At 47.3% G+C, this 14,788-nt stretch overlaps 1 protein-coding gene across 4 annotated transcripts in view; it reads right to left on the bottom strand.

Annotated features, from left to right (window-relative positions):
* LOC117415759 (MAP/microtubule affinity-regulating kinase 4) overlaps positions 1 to 11,648 on the bottom strand; it is a 54,961-nt gene extending 43,313 nt beyond the window's left edge. For 2 of the 4 annotated variants that reach the window (XM_059026740.1, XM_059026736.1), the window contains exon 1: positions 10,664 to 11,648. In XM_059026740.1, coding sequence (XP_058882723.1) covers positions 10,664 to 10,714 — 51 coding nt within the window. In that variant the 5' untranslated portion in view covers positions 10,715 to 11,648. The remainder of the gene's footprint in view (positions 1 to 10,663) is intronic. The other 2 variants (XM_059026737.1, XM_059026738.1) reach the window with 1 other exon arrangement.
* Positions 11,649 to 14,788: the final 3,140 nt, after the last annotated feature.

Here is a 14,788-nt window from a genome sequence, read left to right as displayed (position 1 = left end):
TAAAATAAACAGAAGGCTTTATATTACAGCCTAGTAAAATGGGTGTGTAGTGTCTTTGTAAACACTGATATGAGATTAAACAACTTTCGCTGTATAAGCGCTCACAATTATTTTCATCAAATCGAGAGATCTTGCTAGGAACGCAGGACCGATGAGGGAGGCAGTGCCTGTTGTGGAGCAAATGCTGTTTTTTATCGAGTCTGTAGCGTTTAGTTTGTCAGTTTTGGGAAAAAAATAAGGTAATATGCTAATTTTCACTTAGTTTACCTTAGAAATGTCTTAACTGAATCAACACATTATTATTATATGATAACTTTCTTTAAAAACAAACAAAAAAAGTATTTCTCCCAAAACCAGATAAGATAAATAAATGAAGATGGAGTGTGAAAAACGCTGTTTCACCAAAAACAGTGGGTGTACTGCGTCCACCCCGAGTCTAACACTGTTTTTTATTTAATAACAAAAAAAGATTACGCTTTTGCAATCTGTGGGGAGAGGGAGGTAAACTATACGATGTTTCAAAATCTTTGCTTTGAGGTGAATTTGTGCAATGACAGGGTTGATGTCGTCACAAAAACATGAGCAACTGAAATCTCCTGACAGCGAGAAAACAAGTGAACCAGAGAGAGGAGCACAGCCTGCAGGGCAACAGAAGCACACATCAATACACACTGTAAAGTAGCGGGTTATGAGAAGCAGCAGGGAGGGGGTTAAAACCTCCCTGCTATAGAAATGCTCTGTTTTGATTTGGATTGCTTTATTGTTTTGTTCAATTGTTTAATTGTTTTATTGTTAGTTATCATCCGCACCTGGGCGTTATTAGAAATTAGGCCCAGGTGCGGGGTTTAAAAGGAGAACAGGCAGTATGCTCGAGGCTGCTAAAGAGAAGGAGGCAGAAGGAGTGCTCTGCTTCCTGGCAGTCCCGAGAAAGGTACAGTGCAAACCTGTATGGTTAAGTGTGTGGAACAGGGAAACGGTTTAGCCGTCCTGTGTTAGTTAGGTTCCTGCGTGTGTAGTTAGTGCTCAGAAAGAGCTAGGTGTTTATTTTGTGTGTTTCGTTTTAATTTTGTGTTTATTAAAAATATAGCGCGTGAGCGCTGGAAAAAAATCCATTTCTTGTGGCTGGGTCGCATTCTTAAAGGGGCAACGAACCCGAGTGTGGGTGAGTCGTTTACATATGGTGGCAGCGAGTGTGGGCGCCCCTACGACCCAGAGAAATATGGATTTATGGGAACTGATCGAGAAGATCAATAGAAATACAGCCGCTCAAAGAGAGCGAAATGAGAGATGGGAGAGAGAGATGGGGTTGGCTCCAGTGAAAAGGAGGGAGCCAACAGAATTGGAGCGGTTAATCCTGGAATGGGAGCAGGCTAGCGGAGCTCCGCAGCCTCCCGAGCCAGAGGGGGAGGAGCTGCCGCTGCCAGAACCCAGAGGGGAGGAGCCGCCGCTTCCGGAGCCCAGAGGGGAGGAGCCGCCGCTTCCGGAGCCCAGAGGGGAGGAGCCGCCGCTGCCGGAGCCCAGAGGGGAGGAGCCGCCGCTTCCGGAGCCCAGAGGGGAGGAGCCGCCGCTTCCGGAGCCCAGAGGGGAGGAGCCGCCGCTTCCGGAGCCCAGAGGGGAGGAGCCGCCGCTTCCGGAGCCCAGAGGGGAGGAGCCGCCGCTTCCGGAGCCCAGAGGGGAGGAGCCGCCGCTTCCGGAGCCCAGAGGGGAGGAGCCGCCGCTTCCGGAGCCCAGAGGGGAGGAGCCGCCGCTTCCGGAGCCCAGGGGGGAGGTGAAAAGTTTACCTCCACCACAGCCCCGACCACCGCCCCTACGGTCCAGTCCGGCACCGCTGCGTCCAGTCCCTCACCCTTTGCTCCAGGACACCCGGCCGGTCTTCCCGGACCTTCCTGCGCTGGACCTTGAGCCCAGGAGTGTGCAGCACTGGCCACAGCTTTTCCCCTGGTCCCCTGCTCCGCTCTTCCCGAGCACCCAGACGTCGCTGGGCTGCTGCCAGACGTCGCTTTTGCTCCCCCTGTTCGCTGCTTCGCTTCCCCTGGGTGATCGGACGTCACTGCGCCGGTTCCCAGGGGAAGATCTCTGCCCACTGCTGCATCCTCCAGTGCCACGGTCTACGCTCCGGTCGCCCCTGTTGAGCCGTTGGGTCCCCTTGTCGCCGGTGCGAGGTCCCTACCTGGCTGAGCCGGGACGTGGACCGATCCACCCTCAAGCCTGCCCGTGGAAAAGGGCAAGAAAGGACATTTGTGGACTTGAGGGTGGGTGGTTATGTTTTAGGGGAGGAGGTGGCCGTCTCGTGGCCTGTGTCTTGGAAAGACAAGGGGGGGGATGTGTAAAGTAGCGGGTTATGAGAAGCAGCAGGGAGGGGGTTAAAACCTCCCTGCTATAGAAATGCTCTGTTTTGATTTGGATTGCTTTATTGTTTTGTTCAATTGTTTAATTGTTTTATTGTTAGTTATCATCCGCACCTGGGCGTTATTAGAAATTAGGCCCAGGTGCGGAGTTTAAAAGGAGAACAGGCAGTATGCTCGAGGCTGCTAAAGAGAAGGAGGCAGAAGGAGTGCTCTGCTTCCTGGCAGTCCCGAGAAAGGTACAGTGCAAACCTGTATGGTTAAGTGTGTGGAACAGGGAAACGGTTTAGCCGTCCTGTGTTAGTTAGGTTCCTGCGTGTGTAGTTAGTGCTCAGAAAGAGCTAGGTGTTTATTTTGTGTGTTTCGTTTTAATTTTGTGTTTATTAAAAATATAGCACGTGAGCGCTGGAAAAAAATCCATTTCTTGTGTCTGGGTCGCATTCTTAAAGGGGCAACGAACCCGAGTGTGGGTGAGTCGTTTACAACACACACACACTGACACCAGAAAAACAGAGAGAGGAGCACAGCCTGCAGGGCAACAGAAGCACACATCAATACACACACACACTGACACCAGAGAAACAGAGAGAGGAGCACAGCCTGCAAGCCAATCTGAAACCAAAAGACACACACACACACTGACACCAGAGAAACAGAGAGAGGAACACAGCCTGCAAGCCAATCTGAAACCAAAAGACACACACAGCTAGAGGACGCACACACACATGATAATATTAACACGCACAACCACACACACGTGGTTAATGGTTAATCACACCCACCCTAGCCAGGCTAACTCATCAGGACAGGTTCTCTGTTTACTCTCTCAGGCCAGCTGTTCAGCAGTGGATTAACAGCCAGAGAGCCTCCTCAGTCAATACAGCAGCATCCCTGCACCACACAGAGAGAGAGAGAGAGAGAGCCCTGCACCACACAGAGACAGAGAGAGAGCCCTGCACCACACAGAGACAGAAAGAGGGAGCCCTGCACCACACAGAGACAGAGAGGGAGCCCTGCACCACACAGAGACAGAGAGAGAGCCTCGCACCACAAAGACAGAGAGGGAGCCCTGCACCACACAGAGACAGAGAGAGAGAGTCCTGCACCACACAGAGACAGAGAGAGAGAGCCCTGCACCACAGAGACAGAGAGAGTCCTGCAAAACAGAGACAGAGAGAGAGCCCTGCACCACACCGAAACAGAGAGAGAGCCCTGCACCACACCGAGTGACAGAGAGAGCCCTGCACCACACAGAGACAGAGAGAGAGCCCCGCACAACACCGAGTGACAGAGAGAGCCCCGCACCACACAGAGACAGAGAGAGAGCCCCGCACCACACAGAGACAGAGAGAGAGCCCCGCACCACAGAGACAGAGAGAGAGAACCCCGCACCACACAGAGAGAGCACCCCGCACCACAAAGAGACAGAGAGAGAGCCCCGCACCACACAGAGACAGAGAGAGAGAACCCCGCACCACAAAGAGACAGAGAGAGAGCCCAGCACCACACAGAGACAGAGAGAGAGAGAACCCCGCACCACACAGAGAGAGCACCCCGCACCACAAAGAGACAGAGAGAGAGCCCCGCACCACACAGAGACAGAGAGAGAGAACCCCGCACCACAAAGAGACAGAGAGAGAGCCCCGCACCACACAGAGACAGAGAGAGAGCCCCGCACCACACAGAGACAGAGAGAGAGAACCCCGCACCACACCGAGACACAGAGAGAGAGCCCCGCACCACACCGAGTGACAGAGAGAGAGCCCCGCACCACACCGAGTGACAAAGAGAGAGAGCCCCGCACCACACTGAGTGACAGAGAGAGAGCCCTGCCCCACACTGAGTGACAGAGAGAGCCCCGCACCACACTGAGTGACAGAGAGAGAGCCCTGCCCCACACTGAGTGACAGAGAGAGCCCTGCACCACACTGAGTGACAAAGAGAGAGAGCCCCGCACCACACTGAGATAGAGCAATAGCCCTCCCCTACACCCCCAGCACATTGAGTGGCAGAGAGACCCCCCACCCCACCCCACCCTCCACCAAACTGAGGGGCAGAGAGCCCCCACCAAACTCTGTACACTGGAACTATAGCCTGCAAGCCTCCTCAACTAATACAGCAGCATCCCCGCAGCACACTGAGTGACAGAGAGGTAGAGAAAGGGAGTAAGCAAGGCTGTGTGGTCCAGTGGTTAAAGAAAAGGGCTTGTAACCAGGAGGTCCCCGGTTCAAATCCCACTTCAGCCACTGACTCATTGTGTGACCCTGAGGATGTCTCTTAACCTCCTTGTGCTCCGTCTTTCGGGTGAGACGTAGTTGTAAGTGACTCTGCAGCTGATGCATAGTTCACACACCCGAGTCTCTGTAAGTCACCTTAGATAAAGGCATCTGCTAAATAAACAAATAAATAAACAAATAAGGCTAGGAGCACACGGCATACACAAGAGAAAGGAAGCTGACCAAGGCTACACACACAGGCATGCAGAGACACTGACACTGAGACACATACACGCTGACAACCACGGCTATGAGCTAGTCACACACAACAGAGAAAAGAAGCCGACCACACAGAGACACCATCATGAGCCTACAGCATGTCGGTAAAAGGAATTGGAATGGATTTTAAAATGGAATTGAATAACAGGAGTTGCCCCTGCATGTGTGCCCTCAACCACAGCACTGTGAGCAGCACAGCTACAAAGGGACAACAAGTAGAACCAAATGAACACACAGCAGCCCATCTCCTGCCTGTCTGCCTGTGTCCCTGGTACTAGGATCCCCCCTGACTGAGCCCTGAGTCCAGCACACACAAGGAAACAAGCTAACATGCCACAGAACTTCAATGAATGCTTTGAGAAATGAAATCACAGAAATACTGTAAATCACACAGAACTTTCTCATAAGTGCAAGTCAAGCAGCTCACAGCGTCATTTACAAACTTTCCTCCCCCGTCGACTGTGCGGAACCAGCTTGAGAAGGCTTCCTGGTGCATGCCAGGTCTTCCACAGAGCAGGCTCACCGCCCCTAAATACAGGAAGTGAGGGAGGAAGTGAAGAGGGACAGGAAGCCAGGCTACGAGGAGGCTCTGCACTGGACCAGGACGCTGGGCACTGGACCAGGACGCTGGGCACTGGACCAGGACGCTGGGCACTGGACCAGGACGCTGGGCACTGGACCAGGGCGCTGGGCACTGGACCAGGGCGCTGGGCACTGGACCAGGACCCTGTGCACTGGACCAGGACGCTGTGCACTGGACCAGGACGCTGTGTATATGAACATCTTATTTCTATCCCTGAAGAGGATCAGCTGTGAGCGAGGAGGGGTCGGGACAATACTGCTGTGCTCAGACAATGAATGAGATCATTGCAGAGAAACGAGTTTTATATCCAACACCAGCACTGGAAGGAATGAGGGGTTTTCCAACAATCTTTCAAAATGCATTTCCAGATACTCTAACTTTGAATTAGCTGGAGAAGTATAATTCCTACCCTATAAAAGGCTACAAAAAAATCTCCTCTAAAATAAACCTGGTGACACCTACTACAGAAAGGAGTTAAACAGTCTTCGTAGGATGGTGAATTAAAACGGTGAGTTTTACCCCCTTTTCCACGTTTCAGATTCAAATCAAATCAGGGGATACAATACCTCCTTTTAAAAGTGGATTTTATTTGAAGTGTTTATTCAAGTTAAATTTGATAGTTTGGGGGGCTCCAGAGTGGCGCATCCAGTAAAGGCGCTCTGCGTGGAGTGCAGGATGCGCCCTATAGCCTGGATGTTGCCGGTTCGAGTCCAGGGTATTCCACTGCCGACTGAGGACAGGAGCTCCCAGGGGGCGGCGCTCAATTGGCAGAGCGTCGTCCAGGGGGAGGGAGGGTTAGGTCGGCCAGGGTGTCCTCGGCTCACCGCGCCACCAGCGACCCCTGTAGTCTGGCTGGGCGCCTGCGGGCTTGCCTGTAAGCTTCCCAGAGCTGCATTGTCCTCCGACGCTGTAGCTCTTAGGTGGCTGCATGGTGGGTCTGCAGTGTGAAAAGAAACGGTTGGCTGATGGCACACACTTCGGAGGACAGTGTGTGTTCGTCTTCGCCCTTCCGAGTCAGCGCAGGGGTGGTAGCGGTGAGCTGAGCCTAAAAATAATTGGCTATTCCAAATTGGGAGAAAATTATTTAAAAAAACATTTGGCGACTACTAAATTAAAAAAAATAATAATAATTGATAGTTTGTATTTTCTTGTTCAGCTTTAAAAAAAAAAGACATAAGTAAACCTCAGTAATGGTGTTATTACTTTATTTAAAATGTGTCAACAGCCACTTTGTGTATTGCAAAGAAACAGCCATAGCAGGAAATAAAACTAAAATAAAACAGTACTATTAAGAAATGTTTCTACCTGAAATACACACAAGGTATTTCAGGGAGAAACAAGGTAAACTACTTCATGACATACATTGTCTTGTAGTTAATTGAGTTGAGTAAAGTAAGCTCTACACAACCTAGTCTTACTTCAGAGATATTTTTCAATGTTCATTCAGTGTTACAGGGTTCCCTCGCCAATGCAGACACTGCTATGCCGTAAACAACATATGAGCCCCAATGAAGTCAAGTCACTGTGAATTGCACGATCCAAAGAGACACGCTGAAAAAACACCCATTATACTGACACCAAAGACTGGAGGAAAATAAACAGAAGAACTGATACAAGTAGCTACTAAATCACGGAAACACAGAGCAAGATCAAAGTGTTGACCACCAGACACAATATGAATCAATACATAAATATACACGTGCATCAACATATGAAATTAACAGAATAAGTAAGAGGAAAGCAATATGTTAATAAACTATAATAATGGAGTAACACACAAACTAACTTTAATAAACTGTCAAACTAAATTAACACAGCACCCCTACACACGTTAAGAAATGCACCAGCAGCACTAGATTAATTATGAATACATGTACAGGACCAATATTCAAGACATGCACATTATTTAACAGAATGGTGAAGCAACTCACCAGAACGGGAAACACCAAATTGCTTGGAGACTTGTGTCCGAATCAGGTTTTATTCAAGCGCTCAAACAATTTCCAACTTTTTGTAACAAGAGAAACAGCGGCGCATTTCGCCGTTTTGTTTACATGCCATTTTGTAGCGATGAGGTGCACTCGTGGAAATCAGAATACAAAATGAGGCAATGATACGACAGCAGTTCAGGAAAGATTGAATAAACCAATCGCTGTGCCTCAGGACACTCTCGCGATGACAAGTCAATTCTGAAGAGATTGAATAAACCATTTGAATTTAAGTTTAATGATGAGTTATCAGATTACAAAGCAGTACTGTATCAGTTGTGAACGAATCACTATCGGTGCCAAAAAGGTGTTCTTTTTAGCGAAGTTCCTGTTCCTTTAGGCAGAGCATTTCCAATGGGGAAGATCGGTTTCACACAAGGGTGTTCTGCTGAAGTGTTCTCTTAGGGGTTCCTACACAGACTACTGTACGAAGGTTCTTAGCACGTTTCCTCACCATCAGACAAGCGGTTCTCTAGCTATGTTACAATGTAAGTGTGGCAGACGCAGACAGAGCCTCCACACACCGCCACATCCTGATACACCCAATATAGATATTAGATATTTGGCAAAATGAATGTCATTTAAAACATTGAAATCAGCCACCTCTGCCACACACAGACAGAGACAGACTCACACACTGATAGAGTGACACACTGATGCACACTGAAACACAGGCACACACACACACACACACACACACTGAAACACAGGCACACACACACACACACACACACTGAAACACAGGCACGCACACACACACACACTGAAACACAGGCACGCACACACACACACACTGAAACACAGGCACACACACACACACACACACACACACACACAATGAAACACAGGCACGCACACACACACACACACACACTGAAACACAGGCACGCGCACACACACACACACTGAAACACAGGCACGCACACACACACACACACTGAAACACAGGCACACACACACACACACACTGAAACACAGGCACACACACACACTGAAACACAGGCACGCACACACACACACACACTGAAACACAGGCACACACACACACACACACACACACTGAAACACAGGCACGCACACACACACACTGAAACACAGGCACGCACACACACACACACACACACTGAAACACAGGCACGCGCACACACACACACTGAAACACAGGCACACACACACACACACACACACACACTGAAACACAGGCACGCACCCCCCCACACACACACACTGAAACACAGGCACGCACCCACACACACACACACTGAAACACAGGCACGAACACACACACATACACACACACTGAAACACAGGCACGCGCACACACACTGAAACACAGGCACGCACACACACACACACACTGAAACACAGGCACACACACACACACACACACACACACACACAATGAAACACAGGCACGCACACACACACACACACACACACTGAAACACAGGCACGCGCACGCGCACACACACACACACTGAAACACAGGCACGCACACACACACACTGAAACACAGGCACACACACACACACTGAAACACAGGCACGCACCCACACACACACACACACTGAAACACAGGCACGCGCGCACACAAACACACACACTGAAACACAGGCGCGCACACACTGAAACACAGGTGCACACACACACACACACACACACTGAAACACAGGCGCGCACACACACACACACACACTGAAACACAGGTGCGCACACACACACACACACTGAAACACAGGCACGCGCACACACACACACTGAAACACAGGTGCGCACACACACACACACACACTGAAACACAGGTGCACACACACACACACACACACACTGAAACACAGGCACGCACACACACACACACACACTGAAACACAGGCACGCACCCACACACTGAAACACAGGCACGCACACACACACACACACACTGAAACACAAGCACACACACACACACACTGAAACACAGGCACACGCACACACACACACACACTGAAACACAGGCACGCACACACACACACACTGAAACACAGGCACGCACACACACACACACACACACACACACACACTGAAACACAGGCACACACAGAGTGAAGCAGGGAAGCACAAGGCCTGGCTCTAGTGCTCAGTATAACCAGGCCGGGCCAGCACTGGGGTTCAGGGCAGTCTACTAAAGTGTTAACAGGACACCAAGCTTCCTGACTCCACTCAATTCATCCATTCAATTCACTGACACCCTCCCCTCCCCCTTCTGTGCCAATACATCACACTCAAGATCTCAAAAAACCTGCTACCTCAGAGAGGCGAGGGAAGGACATGGGTCAGTTTAATTCAGCACTGGAGTGGAGTGCCCTGGGCTTGCTGTTTATTCTAGCAGCTATCAGCTTTAATCCATCTCGATAAACACACCCTGCCAATGCAAATCCTGTGTGCATGTATGTATGCATGTATACGCTCCGTGAGTCTCTGTTTAACTACGTTTCTCTTGACTGCACAGAACCATACAAGCAGATAATATAAAAAATATACCGTGACACACACACGTCTACAACCCGCGGTGTATATTATCTGCTAAACGAGGTGCACATACATACATGTCACCAATGACACAAGCTGGGCTCGCACACACACACACATATTAACATGTATGACATGTCCACGGGTTGTCTGGTGTGCGCACATAACCCAACATTAACTATTACGGTGGGTTATTTTCTCCTTGATAAAACGATGTTTGTATTAATGTAGCAGCAACACAGCCATGTATGTGATGCGGAGCCGCAGGACAGCAATACGGAGCGCGTCCGTGCTCTATACACACTCTGCAGCATAGCAATATACTCGACTACAAAACACAGTGCGTTCATAATGCCTCATACACATGCACTACATTATATAATACACATATCGCATTACCTTCTACTAGCTGTGTATAACAATTGCCCTCGATAATACCATAATTAATGCTTTTGAGTGCAATTAATACCCTAAGATTGGAATTACAAGCGCTGCCTGTGCAAAACTGAATCCACAAGACGCGTATTAGAATGATTATTTCTGTGTGATACAGAGAGGGGCCACAATGCTAGTGCTGGACTCCTGCATTCATTCTGTATAGGCCTGTCTTGTATTAAATACAAGGACTTCTCCCCCCTCCCGGTAAACCAAGCGCCACAAATCATAAACACACAACAACAACAAGAATAATAATAATAATAATAATAATAATAATAATAATAATAATAATAATAGTGTACTTACATGATCTGCATTCCGTTCATTCCCGGAAGGTAGCGCTGATCTGGATGACATGTTCCCTGAGTGCGAGTGTGTCTCTCTCTATATATATTGAATTATATTTATATAGCGCTAGATCTCGATCTCGCTCTCTCTCTCTCTCATGAATATATTTACAGAATCGGTTCAGTTCGAAAGCACACAGCTGTCATTCTCTCCACTCTCCTGAATCATGGATGTCGCTACTCTGTGTTTAAATCCCCGGGTTTCTTTTCCCTGTATAGCCGGGCTGCGTCTCCTCAGTTGATCCGCATTTTTGGGTGGCTGGGGTGAAATTAAAAAACATCGAACGACGACAGACCCACACGAAAGGATCAGCGCACAGGGTTCGGGAATGAGGGGAGCTATCAGAGGCTTTGCATTATTACTATTGTACGAATGACAACAATAATAAGAATAATGACAATAGCAGAATACTGACTTCATCAATTCGTATTGTGCGCATCGCCGGATTTACAAAAAGAAAAACAACCACAATCTGGAATATCTGGTGGATCCGATGTAACGTGTATCTAATAATAATAATAATAATAATAATAATAATAATAATAATAATAATACAATGTATTAAAATATACCCCCCTGTCTTATTAAAAACATCCTCGCTTTTGAAAGATAAATAAACGAACCGACCCCCCCATTTTGCATAAATTTCTCTCTCGCAAAGTCTATCTATTCAGTTGCCAGTGGAAAAACATTCAGAGATATTTACAAAATCAAATCCGCGTTTAAAAACAGTGTTTAAAAACACGCCGGCTTTCCTAAACGGAGGGGGGGAAGCTTCGATTAAAGACGGACTTCATCTCCGCCACAGAGACTCCCTTGTTTTTTAGAAGGTGAATATGTATCGAAATTGTTCAGTTAAAAAATATCCAAACCAGAGACATAGGAGAGAGAGAGAGAGGGCGAAGGAAGCGCGTCAAGCGGGGCTTGGGCAGGGCTGGAAACAGACTGCCCCCCTCCCCTTAAAGAGATAGCGCACCTTTCCAAACACCGCGCTGGGGCGGAGGGAGTCATGAAGACATGAACACCGAACCGGCGTGTTTGTAAACCACGCGGACTGGGTTTGAAAATAATCTGTGCCCTCTTACTGGCAACATAATGGAATGCAAACCAGCTTTCAAACCGATTATCTTACCTCTTATTAGCTTTATTAACAGTATCACTGGTTGATAATGTAGCTTTATTAACAGTATCACTGGTTTGTAACACTATGTAACACAATTTTTGTTCCTGGGTAGTAAGTGTTATTTCCTAATTGCTTATGCCTCAAAAGTATAGAAAATGGCTATTATTCCCCACAAACTTTGCTTTTGTGACCAGGACAGTGATATTTTGAAATTTACCTATTTCCAATGAGAAAACGGGCAAATATGTGTCTTTTTATTCACATAAAGTCAGAAAAAAACAACATATGAATCCAAATTAACATGTATTTATACTAAAGTAATACAAAAATGACTACAAAAGATTTAGTGAGTTGTTTTTCGAGATTTACGATTATACTGTAAATCACTTTCACGAATCAGCCCCCAAATGTAGTCTCCCATCATGTTCTCGTTATACTGTCCTTGGTAGCGGCGTTCAAAGTCCAGTATATCCTGGTGGAAGCACTCGCCTTGCTCCTCCGAGTACGCTCCCATGTTCTCCTTGAATTTATCAAGATGAGCAACAAGGATATGGACTTTGAGGGACATCCTACAGCCCATTGTGCCGTAGTTCTTCACCAGAGTCTCAACCAGCTCCACATAGTTTTCAGCCTTGTGATTGCCCAGGAAGCCCCGAACCACTGCGACAAAGCTGTTCCAAGCCGCTTTCTCCTTACTAGTGAGCTTCTTGGGGAATTCATTGCACTCCATGATCTTCTTTATCTGTGGTCCGACGAAGACACCGGCTTTGACCTTTGCCTCAGACAGCTTAGGGAAGAAGTCTTGAAGGTACATGAAGGCTGCCGACTCCTTATCTAGAGCTCTGACAAATTGTTTCATAAGGCCCAATTTGATGTGCAGTGGTGGCATCAGCACCTTCCGGGGGTCCACCAGTGGCTCCCACTTGACGTTGTTCCTCCCCACAGAGAACTCAGTCCGCTGTGGCCAGTCCCACCTGTGGTAGTGCGCCTTGGTGTCCCTGCTGTCCCAAAGGCAAAGATAGCAGGGAAACTTGGTAAAACCGCCTTGGAGACCCATCAGGAATGCCACCATTTTGAAGTCTCCTATGACCTTGATGCCATCTCAGAAAAATGCAGATATGTATCCACTTAGGCAGCTGGAACTAAACTGAACTGGTGGGCTTAAGGCCCCTGTATTTATACTACTATTTATATTACTGGAAAGTTCTAGAAAGTTCTAGAAGTTACTCCAAGTTTACTCAGCACTGAATCTATCTGGAATGTTCTGGAAAATAGGTAAATTTCAAAATATCACTGTCCTGGTCACAAAAGCAAAGTTTGTGGGGAATAAAGCCATTTTCTATACTTTTGAGGCATAAGCGATTAGGAAATAACACTTACTACCCAGGAACCAAAAAAAAAAAAAAAAATTGTTACACGGTGTAATGTAGCTTTATTAACAGTATCACTGGTCCTCTGTTATTGTGCTATTGAGAATCGTTTGGTTTTCCACTTGTTTTTTAACATTAATTCAGGATTTGCAGATATTTCAAACACAGCGCTGTATAGGAAGGGAGAAGGGCAGGGGTAATATTGATGCGTTACATGCAATAGATTTTTAAAATCTTCGACAGGTGTCTTTCACAATGTCTTCGGGGGAGACAGAGAGATGAGTGAGGAGAGGTGAGGTGAGGTGAGGTGAGGTGAGGTGAGGTGAGGTCAGGGCAGGGCAGGGCAGGGCAGGGCAGGCTCATGCAGTGTGTTGTGCCCTCATTTCCACAGACTGATCAATACCCTGGACAGTTCAATACAGTTCAATACAGCTCTGTGACCAATTATTACCCTCCGATGGAAAATGTTATATGTATACAGATTGACACCATGGAGAATATAGAATTGTATTCTATGTTGCCATGGAAACAGAACACCATATTGAACACAAATATATCCTTGTAATGGTCACCTACACTGCTGTGCAAAAGTCTTAGACACGTTGCAACCTTGACTTGCATAAAGAAGGAAACACATTGAGTGAAATCTCTCGCATCACTCGATTTTCAAGGTGGGGTATCCGAAGCATAATCAACAAGTACAGAGAAACATCATCTGTGATTGACAAACCCAGGACTGGAAGACCCAAGAAGCTGTCTAACAAGGACGAGCAATACTTGAAGATAATATCCTTGAGGAATAGAAAGAAGACAAGCGTTGAATTGACAACAGAACTGACAGAAGGCACAGGTGTCGTTGTCCATTGTACATGTTCCCAGGGCCGCTGAGAGCCGTCACGGGCCCCGGGAAAGGATTGCTATGTGGGCCCCATACCTCATACCTGCAGTCTTAGCAGTGCCTGATGAAGATCTTTTCAAGTGATACAGTATTTTGATAATGGGTTTGAAGGAAGCTGTCAACGACCTGTAGAGGTTTCAATATCTCAGTTCAAATCTGCAGCAGGATCGTTTACTTTTTCTCAAAGTAGTTATGTTTAAGTTATTTACAGTGTTGCTATACACTATTTTATTTATCCTGTGCTAAAAATAAACCACTCATCTCTGCTCTTAACCGATAACCTGTATTAGTAAACATATTTATATTTTAAGCAATATAACCGATCATTCTCTAACTGTGTTTACCACCAGCTGAAGAAAGTACTTTATTTATTTTACACGATACAATTTTTCTAACAAACTGCTGCACCACGTTGTTTTGAGCAAATTATAGATCTTAATAGAATAATGCATCCTGTGGTATATACTGTTTAGGGTTCTTTTAAATGTTTTAAATTCTGATTGTCTTGTCAATGGTCTTGTGCAGGGCTACTTGTAAAACATTTTATATATTTAAAAAAAAATCCCCCTTCACCCTAACCCTAACCCTAACCCTTCAGGGCGTTGGGCCCCCCTTCAGGGGCGTTGGGCCCCCCTTCAGGGGCGTTGGGCCCTGGGGAAATTCCCCCATCCTCCCCGCCCTCTCAGTGGGCC

This window comes from Acipenser ruthenus, chromosome 7 (genome assembly GCF_902713425.1).
Source record: "Acipenser ruthenus chromosome 7, fAciRut3.2 maternal haplotype, whole genome shotgun sequence".
NCBI lineage: Eukaryota > Metazoa > Chordata > Actinopteri > Acipenseriformes > Acipenseridae > Acipenser > Acipenser ruthenus.
Note: the sequence above shows the minus strand (reverse complement) of the source record. Positions and strands in the feature narration are given on the sequence as shown.